Source organism: Cydia fagiglandana, chromosome 6 (genome assembly GCF_963556715.1).
Source record: "Cydia fagiglandana chromosome 6, ilCydFagi1.1, whole genome shotgun sequence".
In the NCBI taxonomy this organism is placed as follows: Eukaryota; Metazoa; Arthropoda; class Insecta; order Lepidoptera; family Tortricidae; genus Cydia; species Cydia fagiglandana.
Genome location: NC_085937.1, coordinates 5,835,634 through 5,859,681, shown reverse-complemented (window position 1 = coordinate 5,859,681; position 24,048 = coordinate 5,835,634). Strand labels below are relative to the sequence as shown.

General features: G+C 36.9%; 1 protein-coding gene across 3 annotated transcripts in view; it reads right to left on the bottom strand.

Annotated features, from left to right (window-relative positions):
- Positions 1-24,048, bottom strand: part of LOC134665042 (cerebellar degeneration-related protein 2-like) — a 119,540-nt gene that overhangs the window by 10,773 nt on the left and 84,719 nt on the right. The window contains exon 1 of one of the 3 annotated variants that reach the window (XM_063521824.1): positions 4,610-4,832. The exons of the other annotated variants lie outside the window; for them this stretch is intronic. Coding sequence (XP_063377894.1) covers positions 4,610-4,724 — 115 coding nt within the window. The 5' untranslated portion in view covers positions 4,725-4,832. Of the gene's footprint in view, positions 1-4,609; positions 4,833-24,048 lie in introns of those variants that run through there. 3 annotated transcript variants of the gene reach the window in all.

Genomic DNA, 24,048 nt, shown 5'->3' with positions numbered 1-24,048 from the left:
CACATATGTAAGTCTGTGACCCAAAGACGAATATGTAACGTCAACAAATGAATTTTAAACATAAGGGCTACTTTTGAGGGGTAAAAGATAAAATTTAAAAACAAAGTTTTGCAAACTATATCGTGTTACATATCAAACGAAAGAGCTCATTGTGAGAATCTCAAATATATTTTTTTTATTAATTTGAGATAAAAAGTTTAGAAGTTATTCAAGAAAATAGACAAAAAATGACCATTCCCCCCCCTCTATCTCCGAAACTACAGGGCCTAAAATTCTGAAAAAAATACACAAAATAGTCCTTTACCTAAAGATGACAGGAAAACCCATTAGAAATCTACAGTCAAGCGTGAGTCGGATTTAAGAACAAAAATGCGGTTTAGGTTTTTTAGGGACACAGCTGCAATGGTTTAAGTGAAAAGTGATGTCGACAGTTATTGCGAAGGCCCTAGGCCGATATCCGCATAAGGCCGAAGGCTCGAAGCGTCCCGAAGAGGCGTGCCATTCCGACTCACGCTTGAAGCTAATTTAGTACACACACTTTGTAAACTAGTTAGACCGTAAAAAGTCTGCAGCGATTTTGATAGCCCACGCAGTGCAAGTGTCATATTAAACGTCAAACTTCTATGAAATTATGACGTATTAATAACACTTACACTGCGTGGGCTATCAAATCCGCTGCAGACTTTTATTGGTGTGACTATAGGCTGTATCTGGCACACAGCCGCATTGGTACAAGTGTAGTACTGATTGATTAGGTTACTATTGTTACCTACGTGTTTTAAAAAGCACTATACAGAGTGGCCAAAAAATTAACTAAAGTGTAACCCCGAAATTGCGAGGAAAGATTTGGCTGTTTCATACATTTTGGCTGATCCGTTTTTAATGGGAGGATACATTTTTTTTCGCGATTTCGGGGTTGGTCCCATAGTAAAAGTTGTAAAGCTCAGTATAATCCGAAAACCTCCCCGGCTACGGGAATGCACTTATTTTTTGACCAACCTGTAGGTATTATCTCTCTTCGGCCTTCGATTTTTTAATGTTCGATGTTTTAACACTTGCGGAAGTTGTAGATAGCGAGACCCGTCGGACGCTCCGAGCTATCAGCCCTAGGCGGAGCTCGGTCTTCACCTTCAGTCTTCGCATTTGGACACTTGTACTACCTAACTGTTCGGCATTTAATCTTCCTATCTAAGCTACTTTGCATAGTTGCAGAGATATAAGCCACCACGCCAGAAAACTTCATGTTACATCTGGTTTTTGATTGACCCATTCGGGTTTTTCAAGACGTTTCACTCACGTCACGTTTCATGTACAAAAAAAATTTGTTGAAAATTGTGTGATGTACGGAACCCTTGAAACGCGAGTCCGAACTCGCACTTGACCAGTTTTTTATAATTGTTTATTCAACTAAGTAGAAGCGTTACCTTTGGCCAATTTGTAGAAAAACTAACAACTTTGATAGAAATTAGGTACGTACGGGCAACACAAACGATATCCTAAACCCAGGTCAGCGTTCTAGGAAGTTGTAGAATATTTTTGTCTGGTAGTTTATTGTACCATTTAAGCGAGTGTACGCCATAATAATATAACTTAACTTTCATAAACTCAAAATTGTGGGATCGAACATAAAATAATTCCTATCATGGTTTGTGCTTAAATCTGTGAAGTAACTTTCAAATACGGATCTTTGTTGTGGCTTACAATACAATGCCGCAGTTTCTATTGCTATCACCTATAATATAGAGGTTGTATGATAACTTTCTAGCTTCTCAGCCGAAGCTGATCTAATGATTCGGATGCGCTGCCGGTGTAATTGTACCTTAATTGTATGATATAGAACTATACTTATACATTGTATATTGTATTGGTATGGAGAGTCGCATTTCTTAACACTGATAATATTATTTTACTGGTTAATATTATTCTTCCTACTTCAAATATTTAATTTCTTGCAAGTAACATTAGTAAATGGGTCAAAAACATTCTGTGTTCGCGTCTTTCCTGTAGACATGTACATTTTTCTCTCCTGTGGGCAATAGTTAACAGCTTGTGGGCATGTAAGTATAATGATTTTATCACAGTTCTCTGAATAAAAGGAGGACCTTTTCACGTGGATAAGGGTTAAATAAGAAAATTAACCTTTATAGCCCTTAAGTCTTGTGTATGTCTACAGGAAAGACGCGAACACAGAATGTTTTTGACCCAAATAGTAAAACCAACGAAACGCTAACGATTGCGCCTAGAAACAGAACATACCTATTAATAAGCTTATTGAGTTATCATTATCAAGTTAATTAATATTATTTAACTGTCATTATGTTCGTTAACAAATAGAGCAGGCCTCAATAAATAAGTACTTACTTAAGTATTAGTTTTGTTATTATCATTAGTGAAACTACGTAATTAAGAAATGCTACCGTGATGATGAATTGATGAATACCAGTACCTATAATTAAAACCCCGACTACACAAAAGTAGGTCAAATGCCTATGTTTTACGAATATTTTAATTGATTAATTAGTAGTCTAATTAAACAGCTAGTTTGAAAAGTCTTAAAACGTCCAGTAGTGCAATAGTAATCCTTAACCATGACTAAATTGCAGTCGCGCCCTTATGCACGTAACTGTGCCGTGAAACAAAGAAATTATTAAATTCCATACAAATAGCTACTTATTTAGATTCATTGCGGAAAAACTTCGATTTGTATACAACAGATTATTTTTTGAGCGTTTAAAATAACTCGTTCGATATACGGAAGCCATAATAATGGAGCTAGCATGTAATTGTACGTAATCACACTGTCATTTCAGCGTGTTTAATAGTTATTTGTGTTATAATATTTACCTAAAACAGCTTTATTATTCAGTATTCATCTATTTCTTGCTTCCATGGTACATTTTTGGGTAGGAATTAAATATTTCTTTTGGTGTCACATGGACCCTGAGTAGGGTGTACAAATAGAAATAATTTAATTAAGTTACAGTGACTTATAACTAGACATATATAACATGTACCTATATACATAAAACAAAGTTATCACTAATAACAACACTAATTATTTAGGTATTTAGACTATTTAGAGCAATTTAGTATGTAATGATCAAACGAGTAGGTTTATCACGACGACCTATCGACGATCTATATAGGTATGTCTATAAGTATAATTTCCTTTCTTCCATATTTTTGTGGAGTTTGAGTTGGATACTAACTATTGTAAGCATTGCAACGATGACTATACGATAATGTTACGTTTTTGTAAAACGGAGAACATACCTATTTATTCGTTTGTATGCAAATTAGTGAAGACATACCTACTGAAAATAAATGATTACCTACCTAGGCTACCTACTTAAAAATACAATGCCGTCAACGTAAAAAATGATAAAGGAGTGCAACGACTTACCAAATAACATATACCTACTTAATATATACTTACCAAATAGCATATATACCTATAGATTTGTACCTTATTGATAAATTGCTTTGTGATTATCTTATCTACTGATTAGCGATAACTGATTTTATACATATAATTTAAGGCGAGTTGCACCAACCACATTTGACAGACTGATCAACGTCAGCCGGCGCGCCCCGGCGCTTTACTATGAAACTTTCCATACATAAAAATTTAGCGAACTCTTTAACGATACGAACAGTTTGGTGCAACCAACCCTTAATCAAAGACAATAAGTAGATCACCGGCACCGCAGTGGTAATCGTAGGTTTAAATACAAACTAAAAAACCTCGGTTATATTTTGCATAGAATATAGAACAAGGTCTTCATAAAGACTGGCTAGTTTCACCACAAAAATGCAATAAATAAATGGTACCTAATGGAGGTATCTTTTAGCGTACTAACCACATCATTATATGAATGTACCAATAATATAACGAATGGCAAGAGAGCGAGGGAGAGTAGGTAACTCACAAAAGAATTGAAACAGATAGGTGCTTATTATGATAATAGCTACTTTTAAGTACATACTTACGTACTTATACTATGTATTCAGATATACTACTTACATATGTACATCTGAATACATAGATAAGGCCACTTAAATGCTTAACGCCCCGGCACAGGGCCATACGGGATGTTCAATTAAACCTAACAGATGCAATTAAACCAATGGAAGAGACCTCGTTTTGCTGGTAAAAGTGACAAGACTGTCTATTGCACTGTAAAACCAAAGTGGAAAATTTCAATTACCATATGAAGTATTATGATATGGTTGTTTAACACATTAAGGTAAGGACGATTGTAATCACAGTGCCCTCAGCCAAGCCAATCTAATAATTTTGATTGGGGACAATCTAGCATAGATCAATCTCATCCAAAAGTAACGTTTGTTGTGTGGGAAAATACTTCCGGTACAGCCAAAGTCACTATCAACTACGGAATAGGTAGTGGGTCGTCTTACTGAAACGAACAATAGATACAAATTCAAGCAATTCTCTAGAATCGACCACGAGATAAGCCCCTAATTTATTCACCGTTGAAAGAATCAGCCATAATATCCAACGCTGTGGAACAATTTCATGGTGCAATTGGAGGCGTTTCGTGAGCGCAACGGCCAGTAAATGCCTCTCACACAGCCTTGCGCAACTAACCTTCGGTCCCCTGCAGACACTCCAGCTCCACCGTGTAGTCCCACAGGTCCAAGGAGTTGAGTCCATTCAGCTCCCAGGAGTTGAACGAGTCCGGTTGCTCCTGTTCCTCGCTCATCTTCCATGGGACACACGCGAAGCAAGGTTAACTTTTTACTTGGCTTTTTTTGCCATGTCTGACTGACGGCGGGCTGCGGCGTACCCTCTACGGCGGCGCAACACGGACTGAGCGGCGAACAAACACCGCACCGCATTGCAATTACGCCGCCAACGGAACCCAATCCACAATCTCATTTCTTTCGATTACTCGCCGATAGCAAGAAATTAGCGAATGTTATCTTACTAATGTAACATGATGAAAAAAGTAAAACTCGAGGTTCGGAGAAAGTGATTCGTCTCGCGCTAAAGCAATCAATCAAGATGCTGGTATGTGTGCAAAATTATGGGTATGCTGTCGCTATGAGTATAATGAAATCGCTCGATCTTTATTATGCAGATTATCTTTAAACTTTCCCGAAGGTCAATGACGTTGCAGTTTATCTATAATTAGCTCAGTGTAAGTAAACCTATTGTCTGTATCAAATTAACTAACCGGTCAGAAATTTTAATATAAATTGGATAAAGGAAATTGCTCCAACTTGCAGTGTAAATGCAGATGCACTTATGCTACATATGGCTTTGGAGATTGGCCGGCAGCTGCAAAATATTAATTATGTAATTAATGAATAATTTTCAATATGGCGGCATGGCGGTGTAGGGCGGGTGACAGAACAGGTGCGCGCCACGGCTGATCGCGTCTGACGGCTGACTGCACACGACCTGAATCTCTCTGTGTATGGCCATCAACCATACAGCCACGTGTTATTGTCGTGAACAATGAGTTACGCAATTCAATCAGCTGAGGCTCTAGATTAAGGGCAATTTTAGCAATACGAGTAATAGGTTTTCATTGTTTTTGTCAGTATTTCTCTCTGTGTATAAAATATTAAGGCAGTCTTCACATTGGATGCGGATCAGCACGTGTGATCAGTAGTGATAACCGCGTCAATATGTAACTTGTAGTATATATATTTAAGTACAGTCACGGGAACTAGTATGTTACTCTTCGAAGGCCACAAAAATATGTGACACTCTCCTATCTACAAATAAGATCGTCAGATATTTTTGCGGCCTTTGCTGTGTAAAGGTGACTGAACGAGTATTAAGAGCACTTTACTTTGCCATTGTAGCTACCTAAACACCATGGATTGCATCGAATAAATGATTATGATTATGATTACGTAAATTAGTGTTGGTTAAATTTGGACCATCGTAAGGAAGAAGTACGATTAATGATTATCCAAATCGAAGTTAGGAATGTTATGATGTTGGCATTTGATTATTTCAGATGATTTTAAATTACAGATAGGTATTTAAGAACAATCTGCACCTGCATCTTGAGTAGTAGAAGTCCTAATGCTACATTATCAAAAAGTAACAACTACTAGTTCGCTGGCTCAGCCTTGCCTGTCCCAACTATGTAAATAAATCTAATAATTAATTATAAGACTTAGCATTAAGCATATATGTACCTGACATGTAAAATTATATTTTTATCAATAAAGAATTGAATTGAATTGAATTGAATATTCGGCGCCAGCTCTTGTGAATTCTGTTGGAACTGATTTACGGATAGGTGCGCGCGCATATCTTGTGACGCTAGCGGTACGACCAAACCCAAGTAGCACAGATAGCTCTATAACTACTCACTTTTAGTTCTATTTAACGCTCTGTGCGTATTAAGACTCTTATAAGAGCACACTCGTGGTCCTACAGCTGTATAATAGATCTCAGTGATATTTATATAGCTTAGGGCTGATTAAACGCTGCATTACGGCTCTGAAAACTACCATTAATACGCAAAGAGTGATATAAAGGTATATTTGCTACGACTTTATACAGCTTTTAGGGTTATCAAATGCTTTAACCGTTATAAGGTCTGTTTAGTGGATAAAATTACGCCATGTGCTGTATAAGGAGGTAATTGTGGACTTTTATTACGTTGACTTATTAAGGGAGCACAAGTGAACTATTATGAAGCTAATAGACGTATAATGGAACACATGTGGCACATAATACAGCTTGTCGCATAACATGTTTACCGCTAAGCAGCTTTTATTACGCTGACTTTTAAGGGAGTACGAGTGAACTATTATGAAGCCAATAGACGTATAATGGAACATACGTGGCGCATAATACAGCTTATAGCTGAACATGTTTACTGCTAAGCAGCTTTTATTTCACTGACTTATTATAAGGGAGAACGAGTGAACTATTATGAAACCAATAGAAGTATAATCGAACACATGTGGCGCATAATACGGCTTAGCGCTGAACATGTTTACCGCTAAGCAGCCTATTATACTACCATTGAGACTGTCTGCATAGAGGCTGTTTAAACGTTCACAAGATGCCTTATAACTGTTTAGAGGTTCACTAGTGTATCGAAATAACGACTTGGACTTTATAGTGGTTCACTTACGTATCTTTATCAGATATATAACAGTCTTATGCTGCATATTAGAATTTTAATGGTTCACGTTGCTTTTTAACATTGATCGCCATTTTATTGTAGATAACCTACAAAATTGAAATTACTTTTCCAACTTTTAAGGGTAACAAAAAGGTTTTGTGCATGAGTTCTTAACCTAAATCATTAGTTTAGTACTTCCTATAACGTATTATTAACTTTTTATCTCATAATTCTGCCCAAACCACTGAAATAGTTTTTACACATAGCTTTTATTTATATCATTAAATTAAATAAATACTGATTATTTTCGTGGCGCACTGAAATTTTCTTAGATAATGTATATATATAATGTCAATAAACTTGCATTCCCAAACATCTTTCTCGCGTAAATATATAAAAGATCATGTACTAACATTCAACTAAACACTTTAACAAAATGACTTATGGCGTCGTTGCGCTTAACGTTTTTACTTCAATATAAATATGTTCACCTCTGCGTTCATCGTCAGTGTCACTATACTAAATAATAGCTGCTTTTTAAGGCAGAGGTGTAAAAGTATGTTATTAATTATCTTTTATTCAGCCCAACGTCAATCTTTCCCGGTATTAGGGTGCACATGTGACATATTAGCTGAATAAAGGGTAACTGGTGGTCTCTTACCCAGTCAATATACACCTCTTATAACTCCTGTTGCCACTTATAATTCCGTTAAATTGCTGCTACAGCGCTCTTAAGTAGCTATGTGAACTTAAGGCTGCCTAATTTGTGCCCATTTAAGAGTAATAAAAGCTGAAAAGACGCTTATACAGCTCTTATGCAGCTTTTTTATTCCAGCTTCAAGCGTATTCTTACTTCATTATGCGGCTGCTATACAGCAAATCTGTGCTACTTGGGAAGGTCAATGATACGAAACAACGACGTAAACGATGCACGACATAAAAAAAATACAAAAAAAGAAATAAGTAGGTAGGTAAATGTCATAATGAACAGTGAGTCAGATATTTAGATTAATGATGACATATAAAATCCTTCTGGACTGATATAAAGAAGGATCATACGGTATCTAGATTAGTGATTGATATATTTACGGTGACTACATACTCGTATCAGTAAAACAATAGGAGGATTATATATTGATTTCCGGGTTCATTTATTATACCTTTACAGTGTTTAATTGTAACGTTTGGACAGATTGCATTAAAAAAAATAAAGCGTTTATTCTCAAGCTTACTTACATCTAAATACATACAATCTTCTGCCAAACCACAAAGCGGTTTGTTGGCAGACGAGATTAATTTACCTAGCTTGGAATTACTTCAAAAATCCTCTTAGTACAGAGTCAGTCAAAGTGATATTTGCTTATCCGTCCATCCACCTATCTACCTACATAACATCATATCATGTCAAATACTCGTATTGCTGGACAAAGTATGTCCCAAAACTTGCTTTTGTGTGTCTTTTATTTACCTACAGTGCATTCAAAGCAGAAGGCATAGTAAATTAATCACGCCACTATTAAATTACATGTACAAAAATGTATATTAGTAGGTACATAGCCATCTAATCAAAAATAGCCATTCTAACAGCTGTTTTTGCTACATCACCACCTCATAGGTAAACAAGCACACGCGTGCGTATTGCATGCAGCTACATGGCAGCTACCGAAACACCAGTTACCGAGTTACCCAATACCGTGTCACCGTCCGCTTGCATCAATCCACATCCACACGTTTCGGGATCGTTGACACAACACAACACAACCATCCATCTCAATCATGCCCCGTGTCACGCACATCGCATCACGCCACTCTTAATTGGTTCAATTCCCAAAGTCTGCTGAAAAAAATGTGCTGTGCATTTAGGAGCTGATTGTAGTGATTGTCATTTGTTTTTTAGTTGGTGACATGTGTGTTGGCGACGTTCCGGCATTTCGTTTCGTTTTAACTGGGAAGCTTTATACCGAGATTAGATTAACAACAAATCAATTGTTTAACTTTTGCCATTTAAAACAATTGCTTCTGACAAAATTTCATTGAATTTTCTGCTAGAGCGGAAACAAAAACTGACATTGTAATTTTTGTCTTGTTAATACCCAATAAATTGAAGCGTTTGTTATTTTGATCTCTATTTAGTTCGGGTTTTTACACTACCTATTTATAAATTACCCATCAATAATTATGAAGGCCACTAAGAGGAATGTTTCGTTATACACGTTTCAGTATGTAGAATATTTAAAATAATGATCCTTCTTAGGTACTTATGGTTATTTCATACTGTGTTTGGAACTAGGTAATAACATTTACTTACTTCACTTTCTCCTTTGGAATCTATAGGTATCATTGAAAAACTAATAACTGTCATTGTAAATGCCGTAGTTAATACAAGTTTTGAGCAACTATGTATTAGTTTCCATACTGAACTACGTACTCAGCTTTCGCGATTTTTCATACATAACCTACCTATCTATAGGTAACTCAGATTGTAATAGTAGATCACTTCTTAAGATTACCTAGGTTCTATGCTTGGTATTCATAACTAATGGGATCATTAGCTTGACCAGGCAAATGTTACTATGTAGTTGCATAACTAAGTTTCAAAATATTTTGCTCAATACCCATAGGTATCAGTCTACTGCTACGTTTAGTGTAGGTTAATACCATAATACCTACCAACTCTATGTGATTAAAACTCATTCAATTGTATACCTTGTTCTCAAAGATTAAAGCATATATTTGAACAAGAATTCAAATATACATACGGCTGAGATGCTAAGTGTGGCAGAGTGTAAGGTATAATCACTCATAAGTTAGGAAATTGGTACAATGGTCGGATTACTTATTGTAATGAATCTTGACCCTAGGTTTTTTGTTTGTGGTATTATTATTATATACCTAATTATACTGCGCTTGATTTTTTCAAATTCGTGCATATTAGCCACTCACTTGCTTGATATTTTTCAGTGACCTCTATTATTGTAATAAAATAAGGGTGACAGCTGGTAGCTACAGTTACCAAAAGCATGTGAGTGGTTAGGTATATAAGTTTTGATGTAGGTTTTCCAAGAATGTATCCTTAAAATAATATTGAGTGTAAGGTTTTGCTTAGTCTAACCGGAAATATCTGTGAAACTAATAATTGCGTCTCAGAAGACCCTACGTAGCATTTATTTAATGAACTCCAATTCCCCGTAATTAAATTGAATGCCGCGAGCTCAAATAGAGTTCCTTCAACGTAGTAGCCACTAATTATGCCGCACTAGCATAGCACTACGATTCATTCACGAGGGACGCCATTCATTAGTTCAACTTCATACTCGAATTGGTTCTATTTCAAATTACTAGGTGTCTATAGTAATATGTAACGTTTTTAATATTGTTTGGATTTGAATTCTATAGGTACTTAATACCTGATTCTATACTTTTAGATTCTACACTTGGTACCTGAAGCGCTGGTGGCAGTGGTGGCCTAAGAGCGTGCCTGGGTAAGAGCGTGCTACTTTAAATCCGGAGGTCGCGGGTTCGAACCTCAGCTTGTACCAATGAGGTTTTCGGAACTTATGTAAGAAATATAATTTGATATTTACTAGTCGCTTTTCGGTGAAGGATAACATTGTGAGGAAACCGGACTGATCCCAATAAGGCTTAGTTTACCCTTTGGGTAGGAAGGTCAGATAGCAGTCGCTTTCGTAAAAACTAGTGCCTACGCCAATTCTCGGGATTAGTTGCCAAGCGAATTCCAAGCTCCCATGAGCCGTAGCAACGCCGGCATACGCGAAGAAGATTATTTATTATTTATTTATTGGAAAACCAATAGCACATGAAACAGGTAAAATGGGCCCATAAAACTGATCACAACGGGTTCTGGACTTCACAGTCCCTGGCTGGTCACCATGGCAAAGTACATACCGGATACCGTTGCATGTGAAGGCCGACAATGAACTGAAGATCTGGTCTTGTCGGATTAGGAAGGGGATTTCCCTGGATGAGGCCATTGTCAATATTTTTGGCTGATATGATGATATTTTTCAGTAAGATTTTGCTAGTAAGAAGCGAGAATTGTGCTATTACCTACATATACCTATAGGATTTACATTTCCATTTGATTAGTTTTTCTTTAGTATGAAAAAGATGCATTATTAATATTTAGTGTAACACGGCCAAGTGTTTAACTGGCCTTAGTGACACAATAATCCTTGAATATATAGTTTAGGCTAACTGAATAAGAAAATAACGCATGTTACTCAGCGCTTGTGTTGCTTGCAAAGGCCACACGTGCAAATCTTGAACGCAGTGTGTGGCCTCCATAAAACAACCGCAGTAAATATTATTGCTGTTGGTCAGTTGCATTGTTGTTGGTGTTACTGACTACTGAGCTTCCCTTTCTGATATTTTCCGGGTAAGGCAATAATAGGCAGAACACAACAAAATGTTACACAGTTTTCTTAGACAAGGTAGCCAAGTTAGCCGCAACAATTCTATGCTTGATTTTCGCAAACTCCTAATACCTTTTAACTTTGCCTTAGAAATTATGTACTTTAAAATTAAAATAATAGAGTACAATTTTGCAATGGCAAGTGAATGAAGATTACGAGCTTGTGATATTTATGCCCCGAAATGTCAGGCCATCACTGGATCGCGCCGCGTGCGCAATTTGTTGAAAGTCGAATCAATTTGTTTTAGAAAGTAGATTGTCTATGGTCTGGCAGTTTGCAAAATAAATTCGTTTTAAAATCGAAATGATCACGGAAGTTAAGGGTGGCGTGAATGTACTATAGACCAGGTATTATCGTCGTATCTTAAGTCGAATAAATCAAAGATTACTAGGGACTGCTGTAAATTATTGCCTTAACAATGCATAGTGTTCTTGGCACGCTTGGTCAAATATAAGTTACCTATGCCCGTACATTGTTTAAATAGAAGATTCGCTTCGCATTGTGTTGACTCATTCACACATGCTTGGTTCTAACACTTCTAACTGATATTCGCTAAAATACACTTAGTTCATTTCGTCATTAGATGCTCTAGTAAAATTACTAGAATCAGTTATGAAGAGCAGGATATAATTGTCTCAATTGGTAGACAAGTTCGTCATCCTCGCGGGCCTTTGTGACCAACCCGATCTCACCATTACGGCCGTTATTCACCTAAGTAATTGATCAATGCTTTAGGAATGTTGAATTAAATGTATTGAATAAATTTGGCGTTGTTGTTAGGATAGTATCAACCTATATCTAAGTCAAAGTTAGAGTTGTAGTAGAGTTGGCACACGCTATGCTAACATATGTAACGTGTACGTCCCACGAGTAAAGGTACCTTATGGCGGTTGGCGCTTACGCTATTATTAACGTCGATCCAATATTATTGCGGCGCTATGCGACGTAGGCGCCAGCCGCCATAAGGTACCTTTTTCCGTGGAACGTCACATATGTACATTTATTATTCACTTTATTCTACTGATTACATTACGTTCCCCTTGCATTAAATAGTTTATTTAGTCGTATGGCATGCACAAAGAAGGACAATCAGAGTATATGGCTTTGAGGTAAATAGTAATTCCTACTTATGGTTCATTTTGCTATTTTTGCTCTTCTAGCGTGTCTCCAAGCTAAAACTTATTTTCTAATGATACTTTACCATAAAGAGTATTTATTTAAAAAACATCACCCCTTTTACAGCCCTTTTAAACCTTCGTTATAATATAGTCAGACAGCCAGACATAGCAACAAGTTCTTAGCCAACAAAGTGTCTTTTTAATACGTTATTCAACTGACCAAATAAGTAAATTTATTCCCGAGCGCCCTTTGAACCTGTAATAATGTAAGTAGGGCAGCCTTGCGTGTTAGGCACATCTGTGTTTGTGTTGATACAGAGCCAACTGGGGCACCATGTTTCACTCCATACATGCTTACCATAAGGCTGAGTGGATCATAAAAATAAGAAATATTTTATGTTTACTGCGTATGGTTTTTATTCGACCGACGTCGCCGATAAAACTAAGAGCGTACACGCGCTATACCTCTGAACGATCAAGTTGGAATCCCATTGCAATGCTCGGCTACGCTGAGCAGTATCAGCACATTTTGTCTTTGAAATTGGCTAATTCATCACTCGGGTATCCGTATTATTCTATCTATGGTCTAAGGACAGTGCGAATAATATTGCAGCTTTACTTTTATGTAGAGAAAAATCAGAAAGTTACCTAAATGTGACTTTTACTGGATTACATGTTATATTAACTTTAACAGATTTGGACACCTATGTGCATATCATGCCATTATGTGGGTATACAAAATTTTCAGTAGGTATAAAAATTACACAAAGAGTAATACACTCTTAACATCATTAACGATAAGAAAATCACCTACAGACATGAGGTCATGACCTTACATATATACGTTATTGCTATGGACACTTTAGTAGCACGTATTACGCTACGTCTTACGTAGGCGAACAACGCGCGAACGCGGCGCGGCGCGGCGCGGCGAAATCAATCCTTTGATGCCCATAGAAGTGTCCTTCGTAAGCGATCTCGTTGCGAACGCGGTGCGGCGCGATTTGCACGCGAATGTCAGGCGGCGCGGCGCGGCGCGGCGCGGCGGCGGCCGCTTTCGCCGCGCCGCGCCGCGCCGCGTTCGCGCGTTGTTCGCCTACGTAAGACGTAGCGTTACATAATATTTACTACTAATTACTAAACGTATTTGTCAGATTTTGTTTTGAGTTTCGACATAAGAGCAATTGAATCGTAATTTACAAGACACAATTTACAGAATGTACCCACTATCCCAAAAAGACTTTATATAATTAATAAAATATTTGTATTTGAATTCGAATAAAGTCTATCTTTATAAAATAGTAACGCTGCTGCGTTATCAGTTAAACAACAAAATAACTCAATTAACTTAAGCGACAGTAACAAGTACGATAATTAATTATAGTTAAACACGGCATTATCAATCGTTGTTATGATTAAGATACTCGTCGGTATTTAGGCGACAACTGGGTACATAATATCTATTATATTTTGATATGACCTAGTCGTAAGGAACGAAAATATATAATAGGTAGGTTTATAAATCCATAGACACAGACTTATAATAGTTATAATACATTACAAGTTGGTTATAATCTTTTCCTTTTACATACGAGTAATAGGTCCATGAAATGAATGACAGTAATCTGGGATTTACCTGAAATCAGTCCTGTAATGTTATATTTTCGAAGCCCTACTGACTACTGAGTATGGCTGTCAAAACCAATAAGTACGCGTAGATATCTAAAAAGTAAGAAAAAGTAAATTAACATGACTAGTTAGATGCTTTGATTTACTTTCCGTATCATATTTGTAGGAAACATTACATGTACGCTCGAATAAAAAAAAAATACTTTACTTCTGGAGATATAGGATCATTCGAGTACGAAAAATCAATTGAACTGAGCTTCTCCACATTAACTGTGTACATGGTGAAAAGCAAAAATAAGTCGAAAACCGGTCGGTTCGGTACTGCAGGAACCTGTCAGTTCAAGGGTATGATCATGAACGTTCATTGCAACGCTGACGGTTGACTTTGAATAGTCAAATCTAGAGATGCAACGGATAGTTGTTTGGCCGGATACCGCGCGGATATTCGGCCTGACCATCGGCCGAATATCCGGTATCCGGCCCCCGAATATTCACTCAGCGGAATTATACCTAGCTTTCGATTTTTCAGGTGCGCATTCTGCAGGTTTGACCTGTTTCCTAGTGAACGTTCGCGCGGACACATTTCTAGGTTCGAAATGAGTGTGCGTGCATGTCAGTGGAATGTTTAAATTGTTTTAAAATAATAAACAAGTACGATTATGACCGTGTCTGTTTCTTAAATCCAATTTGTTTACTCCAAAATCAAACATTGTTACTATCCGGTATCCGGCCGGATAGTAAAATAATGGACGGATAGGCCGGATACCGGATAGTAACCGAAACCGATATCCGGTGCATCTCTAGTCAAATCGTAAAACTGCGGCATACCTATCTCGTATCAAGCTTCTTCACTTACTTGACAAGTTGTTTTCTAATTGTAAACGTATGTTAGTAGAAAACATGAGCAGCTGGTTTTTAGACGCATGTATGAGTAAGTATAGTAGTCTAATTTGAATATATGATGAGGTTACTCGTGGCTTTCACAATAGGTAATAGTACTAACAAAGGTACTAAGTTGTAAAAGTTAATGTCTTTGTCAAATTACTTAATCTCTTTGCTAATTATTATGGTACATTATTAAAGGAGAACTTAACGAAAATAAAATAATTCGCAGTTCGCACTCATATAAACGCTACAGAAAAAAGGTTAAATAAAACGAAAACGTACCTACCTATTTAGTTAAGGCATAGTAGATATTGCTTTCGAATCTTTATCGAATGAAATTACAATTAGCAATACCTATTCTTATGTAGCGTCATCATCACACTTGATTGTGTTCTGTAGCCTCGGGATGAGCAAAAAAACTGTATTAATTATAATACGAGTTATAATAAGTAGATGCATTTGTAGAGAGGGGCCGTTAATGTGTTTCTTTTGTTTAATTTGAAGTTTTAATTATGCTAAATGTCAGTTACAATGTCACAACGTTGTATGCATGGCGACTAATAGTCTACTATGTACAGTCGCCATCAAATATATCGGAGCTGCTGAGGTGGTCAAAAATATCTGAACACGCACTGTAGCGCCTTGAAAATAGAGGCGTGTGCCGATATTTGTGAGCACTTTGGCCGCTCCGATATATCTGATGGCGACTGTACTTCACTGTGTATTATTAAAGTTGAATTTCCTCCCATTTTAAGACAGTCCCACAGTCACCGCAACTTAAGTCTTTCACACTTAAAAGTCTTAAAACTATCCTTTTAGGGATTCAAGGTCAACAATGAACCTTTATTTTTTTCGACATGTATATACGTCCGCCTGTCTGTAAAATGATAAATAAATAAAATGACTTCTTTATAGAACAATCTTACTCGCTCGCTTCGCTTGCTTCGCTTAATTGCGGACTAAATGATGTGTTAGTGTTCGGAATTAGCTAATTTCATACCTAAAAATACTTACGATTATTCAGATGAAGTATGTATAGAGGTATTTTGAGCATGTCATAACTCATACCGTTATGTTATAATATAATCCACCGGCGTTATGGAGTTATGGATAAAACTGGTATCGGTGAAGAAATATAAACCGCGACTGAAATTAGACACCCCGAGTGCTGTGGCTCACATTACCTATTGATATTCAAACATACTTTTGCGATTGGCAGTAAAGTATAAGTAGTCGGCAAATAACGTCTATTGTTTGGTAGATCGATACCACTTTTAAACTTAGCTACTATGAGAAAAAACGGGTGGAGATGGAAATAGTTTAAACAGAAACCATTATTATTTAAATACAAGAATGTAGGATAAAGGGATGGGCAATTGGGCACCTTACCAAGGGCGCAAAATTTTGATAGGTATTTTTAATTTTTAGCTTTAGTTTTTAGTTGTAGTTAAATTTAATTTTGTATTCATTTTATAACACTTATTTTACATTAAATGAGTTTTCTTCCCAGGATAAAGTATCAATTTCAATGTTCATCAAAAAACATGTTTGTACTTTTGTAGTTTTACATGGCTTATGTATCCCACAGCCCCGTGATGCCATCTGAGTAAGCTAAAAAGAAATGGTGTTATCTTTTCTTTTCAATCGACCTTGTTGTTGTGTACAACAATTTAAATTAAGGAAGCTGTCAAGAGCAGTTTTTATTATTGAATATTACACACCTACTTTTCAGGTACCCACAATATCTATACAATAAGCACTAAATATTATATTATTGCTTCGTAAACAATTTCCTCTATACAATTATAGAAAATTGATAAATTTGATGGTGGACTAAGATCAAAATTAAATAGATACGTGGCCTAAGCATACGCTAGTCTAGCGATGCTGTAGATTTCTACAATGTTGCAAATTAACTGAGTAAGTACCCTAACAGTGTAACGCCGTAAAATGTATCGATATCTACATATTTTTAATATCCGTACAGTCAACTGCAGTCTGCAGTCTGAAGCGGTACATTATGAATTATTATTAATAGCATCTAAACTAAACTATAGATCAATTTAGAGAAATAGTGGCAGAAGCAAAAACATTTAATTTAAGTACAAAATAATATAGGTATAATTATATACATTATACACACAGTTGTATTACTCGTATTGCCCGTTAGTCATCGTTTTGAGACTGTTATTCTACAAATCTATTTTTGTTGCTGACTGTACTTAAGCAATATTATATTGGCTTAAACTTTCACGATTTTCCCACAGTTCGAATTCCAATTAAGATGAAATGCAGATTAAATCCCGTCTTGTACAAACAATATGTGGAATTAGTGACTGTTTAAATATGATCATATACCTACTCCATTAATTTCCCTATTAATAACTTCAGGATGGTAAGGTTTATAAAATAATTTAAGAAAAATAGGAACTCATGTGCTAAATAATATTAATTCAGTGAATAAGTATCAAAACACTCAATTAATTACCGACTTTTTAAACTGATTTAACGCGACTACAGGGAAATAGGTAGGCAGTAGGTAGGTAAATTAAGGTGCTGTAGATACTGGCTAAATTAATAAGTGTAAATTAACTAATCAAAATAAATTACCTAACTCGCTGTCTAATCAGCCAATGATATTAGGACTTAATGATATTAATTGTCTAGAATTCTAACACACAAGTGAGCCATGGTCACTTTAGCAATCAATTCAAATATTGTCTTATAGTCAACTTGTGTAATACATCGTTTACCGGCAAAGGTTATATTGACATATTAACATGCCAGACAATGGATGTACCTACACTATAGTGTTCGATGACAGTGTAATATGCACGTCACTGGTGTCAGTTGGCAACAATGATGAGTGAGGACGTTCTTCGTAGTATTTCACTCAATTGTTCCTGCTTAGTTTACGGTTGGTCCGAGCAGTCATTTAAAGCACTGACCAAAAGAGCGAAAAAGATAACGCGTCATCAGTGCAACGTGTTATAGGGAAGGAGAAGGACGTGACTCGTGAACTTTAGCTGCCAAACATCAGTTTGGTCTCTCTAGTGTCTCCGAGGCTGGGCTGCTGCCTCTTAGTAGTCTAGTCAAGTCTATTGGATACGCGGCTAGTGAGAATTCTTTTCACGAGAACACTATTCACACTGATAAGGTTTTCTGATGTGTCGATTGTATGATAACCTCCTAATTAATGCATGAGTTTCGGTTATAATATATAGGTAACCGTGTCAGGTAAAGTTACACGACTTATAATATAGGCAAATATGTGCACTAAAATTAAACTGCGTGAACCCTGAACCCTTCAAGTCAATATTTGACATTTAATATTGAACAGATGAGAATTCAAATGTTAATCATAGGGTCCAAAAATACTACCCTTATACCTTCCAGACACTCACTACATAAACCACTCCATAGCAATACGAATGAACACATTCTTTCCTAGTTACATAAAAGGTGCGGGAATATGACTAAAAAGTTCTAACAATCTTATTTGACATTTTACAAGCCATCTATAATCAAATTGTGAGTTTTGCATGTGTGAGATAAGAAATAAATTAACAACAGGTTGTTAACGCTCTGCGCGTAACAGTTTGAGAAGATGACATCAATATTTTTCTTGAATTTTACATGGACCATTACTGTATTAGTCACACACCTGTCGTAATAGCCTATTGATTTAACATTTCTTTGCTTTTAAAGTCTTTTAGAATAATCAAAAAAAGTAGGTACTAAAGTGTTGCTTAAATCACTAATAACATTTTTTGTTTTAACAAATAGTACCTACGTTGGGTTTTGTTCAGTCAATTATTGATTAAAAAACCGCATTACTCAAACTACTTGATGCGCGGTATTCCTAGCCTGTCTTCCTAGGCTGTCTGCGAATATAGGTCTGTCTGTCTGTGAACCAAGGACTGAAAAACCGCAAAAGACCGGTAACCTAAAATAAAGGTATCAATTGAATAGGTACCCAACAGTAATGGTACCCGAATAAAACGGAAAAATACTAGTACCTAAAATAAAGGTATCAATTGAATAGGTACCCAACAGTAATGGTACCCGAATAAAACGGAAAAATACTAGTACCTAAAATAAAGGTATCAATTGAATAGGTACCCAACAGTAATGGTACCCGAATAAAACGGAAAAATACTAGTACCTAAAATAAAGGTATCAATTGAATAGGTACCCAACAGTAATGGTACCCGAATAAAACGGAAAAATACCAGTACCTAAAATAAAGGTATCAATTGAATAGGTACCCAACAGTAACGGTACCCGAATAAATAGAATTTAACAGGTACCTTTTTGAAACGGTACCGTTAAGGCTAACCTTTTGAAGTAGGTAAGGGTACCCGACCGAAAAACAAACCGCACAATACGGCTGTCCCATATCAAAACCTAGTAAATGACAAATTTCTCAAAATTTGTTTTTATGTTATTTGGACTAGCGTTGAAAATGTCGGAAAAAATCAAATGATTTATTCGAGATTTTATGAAATATTCGTTTTTTCCGTTTATTTCGGATTTTTAAAGAAAAAACCAACCGACTGATAAGTATAATGACACAACTGTGACAACTGAACTGAACTGACACTGTCACCGATCCTATGTCAAATGTCACCAGTATTGAGAAAAATAACCCCGAACACCACCACCACTTCGGGTTCAGTAAACCCGAAGGACGCTAACGGTTAACTCAGAAAAATAACCGATTGAAACCTGTTTAAATCGCTTTTTTCGTTTTATTCGGAAAAATTGAAGCGGTAAATCTCATGGTTTTTTTCTGTAAAAATCCGAAAAAAACGAGCCGTTTGGAAAGAAACGGGATTTTTTCCGGAAATTTTCAACGCTAATTTGGACCCACCAAGTAAGTCCTCACCCGATTACAAAGACACCTGCTCAAAAATCGGCATAAACAACGGAGATTTTGACACCTCCAAACCTAGTAAGTAGCATGTGTAGTGACGGTTTAACATTATAAAACTCAGCAAGTCACAAATCCCATATCAAAACCTAGGAAGGGACTGAGACATACTAGGTTTTAGCGTGGTTATCCAGCAGACTTACTAGGTTTTTGAACTGGGTTGACGTGCGGGGGCACTGCGCCTGCCCCATATTAAAACCTAGTAAGGGTTCAAACAGAATTTTAACACCCAATTACAAGAGCGTAATATGCTATAATTTAAACTTTAAAGTATGCTACTGATACAGATAAAAATAATTCAAAGTAGTTACCACCATCTCACCCACTAGGTATTTATCACCAAAGTTTGGTGGTAAATACCTAGTGGGATTTTTTTTTCAGTTTTTGCAGTGGTAAAAAGTGAGAAAAACATCTCAGTTGTTACCACTGGTAATAACTTGGTAGTAACTAGTGGGAAAAACCCCGAAATGTCTTGAATATTGATAAGTGATACACCAGGTTCACACTTAAAACGAGCACTTACTAGGTAGGTATTGGAGTGGGAATATGTAACACAAAACATCGGTGCTCACGTTTTCAAAGTTAGTAAGGGGCATAAACGTGTATAAATACAATATTATTATATAATATTGATGTTGATATATGGAATAGTTACTAAGTAGTTATTCATGTATGTACGTTTTTTGGATTAAAATTTAAAAAATTTTTTGAGGCTGACACATTTTATCTTGTTACGCCTTCTGTAAAATTTGGTCTGATGCACTTACTGGGTTTTGCTATGGGACAGCCGAATAATGGCTTGTCAGATTTACTTCCAAGTTCAAACATTTGACACATCACATCACAACGCCCATAGAATGTAAACGTGCATGGCTATTGAAATTATTAATAAAATTCCGTAATAATATAAGGGCTTGTCAAGTACTTAAATCAGTATTTCGCTTTTTTAAACATAATTTTGAAAATTTGTTTTATATCATATATATGGGCATGGCACACTGCGTCCGATTCGCACGTCGCTCCGAAGTTTGAGCGAGACAACGCTATGCGCGTATTATAGTGATATCCCGCGCGCACGTCGGGTCGTGCGAATTGGACGCAGTGTGCCATGCAAATAATATAAGTGCCATGCCCCATAATAGTAATAGAATATTTTACGATAATAATTTATCATGTATTACTAGTTACCTATTTTTTTTTAAGCAGTGTTGTGACCGAGTCTGTAGTTTCGATTCATATGACATTTCCGTAAGTTGATAAAAATCGATTATAAATGTATAACAATAAACGATAGGTAGGTACATCAGGTTAACTACAATTAGTAATATAAATAAACGAAACAATGCTAACAAATAATACAAACATGCATAAATCCAAACACATTTCATGTGATGTGTTGCCAAGGCCAAGCGCATTATGTATAAAGCTTTTACACTAGAGTAGAAAGTTATCAGATCCCGTAGTAGGTACCAAGAATTTAACTTTGTAAAAGTCCTAACTTCTTACTCTATAAAGTCAACATCTTGGTCAAACAGTAGGGGCGGGCCTACCTTCAAATGTTGATTAAATGCAAAATAGCTGGTTTTTTCCACTTTTTGTTACTTGTATGAAATGCATAATCGGCTCACAAAACACATTTCCACAATTACATTCCATGTATATACCTACTACGGGCGTAACGGGCGGTCACCGAGGGGGGATGGGAGGAGTTGTTAGAATTTTGATTTCATTTCGATTGATGTAATTTCAAAATGACGTTATCGGTCGGGAGCTCGCCTACTAAGGTACTTGAAACGGTGTCTCAACTCTCAACCTCATCACTACAAACTTCAATACACAAATGTCAAACAGTATTCGGTTGACTGAATATTGACGACTCTAAACCCTGACTTGGGACTTCCGAATGATCCTTGGAACATGGCGGATCGTGCTGCAGACATTTATTTTTATTTTTAATGTATAATTTAGATATCATATTATGCAGTGAATATTATGTTATGTGAGTGGGTATTATGTTAGTGCAAGTGTGACGGGAGCGGGGAAGTCAATGAAGAATTCTTCTGGAAATACGAATAAGCAACCAATTCTTGGATATCATTCGGCGGTTCGTGGTCTCGGCCGCCATTACGCTTTGTACTGCTGCTCCAGCTATCCTCCAGTGCATCGTGAAGGCCTATCACCGTACATCAACCGTACATCTTAAAGGCCGGCAACGCGCTTGCAACTCTTCTGGTGTTGCGGGTGTCCATGGGCGGCGGTAATCGCTTACCACCAGGTGATCCGTCTGCTCGTTTGCCTCCTATTTCATTAAAAAAAAAAAATCATGCAATAATACTTTGTCATCATTTTTGAATTCTGCACTCCCTGAAACCTATAAAACGACACCCATGATGACTTTTATGTCAAAGTGCACGTCAGATTGGTTGATTGGTACTGGTGACCACCTTCCAGCTCGATCATCAGACCCTGGGTATCACCTAGTGTCAAAGATCTTGTCGAGACTAATCAAACGAGCCTAAACACGAAGTGGTTTAGTTGCATGGTTGATTGGTACTGGTGACCACCTTCCAGCTCGATCATCAGACCCTGGGTATCACCTAGTGTCAAAGATCTTGTCGAGACTAATCAAACGAGCCTAAACACGAAGTGGTTTAGTTGCATGGTTGATTGGTACTGGTGACCACCTTCCAGCTCGATCGTCAGACCCTGGGTATCACCTAGTGTCAAAGATCTTGTCGAGACGAATCAAACGAGCCTAAACACGAAGTGGTTTAGTTGCATGGTTGATTGGTACTGTTGACCACCTTCCAGCTCGATCATCAGACCCTGAGTATCACCTAGTGTCAAAGATCTTGTCGAGACGAATCAAACGAGCCTAAACACGAAGTGGTTTAGTTGCATGGTTGATTGGTGCTGGTGACCACCTTCCAGCTCGATCATCAGACCCTGAGTATCACCTAGTGTCAAAGATCTTGTCGAGACGAATCAAACGAGCCTTAACACGAAGTCGTTTAGTTGCATGGTTGATTGGTACTGGTGACCACCTTCCAGCTCGATCATCAGACCCTGAGTATCACCTAGTGTCAAAGATCTTGTCGAGACGAATCAAACGAGCCTAAACACGAAGTGGTTTAGTTACATGATTGACGACACCCATGACGACTTTTGTGACAAAGTGCACGGCATACATCTTGGATTCCAAAATGGTCGGGTTGGCAGGTCCAGGTCCAGGTCTGCTTCGAAGTCCTTAGGCAACTGTATTTTTTTGATTCCATACAATATAATTGAGACGCGCGTTCCCTCCCCGCTCTCGCGAGTGACCGGTTAGAATTAGGGTATCAGATCAAACGCGATAAGGTTTTTTTATTTAAAGGTACCGTTTGGAGGTAAGCTTTTATTTAACGGTACCGTTTGGACTAAAGCTTGTTTGGATACCTAAACTATTGATACCATTACCTGAATGCTATTTAAACGGTCGGATACCTTTAAACGTATCCGTATAGGTACTTTTATTTAACGGTACCGTTTGGACTAACACTTATTTGGATACCTAAAGTATTGATATCAATATGGAATGCCAGTTTAACGGTCGGATACCTATAAACAAAACACGTAAAGGTACTTTTATTTAACGGTACCGTTTGAACGGAAGCTTGTTTAGATACGGGTACCGATTGATATTGGTACCGAAATGTTACTTTTAACGGTCGGGTACCTTATCAAAAGACCGGTCAAAACCGTTTTTAAAGGTACCTTTTCAGTCCCTGCTGTGAACATATACAAACTTAAATGATTGGCTTCAGAATTCTAACCATAATACAACTTTTTGCATCGGCATAATATAAAACTGAGCAAAAGCAGCATTGCACACAAATGCAAAACAAAAAGCGTAAATTTATTAGATTCATTGGTGTAGGTACACCATGTTTGCA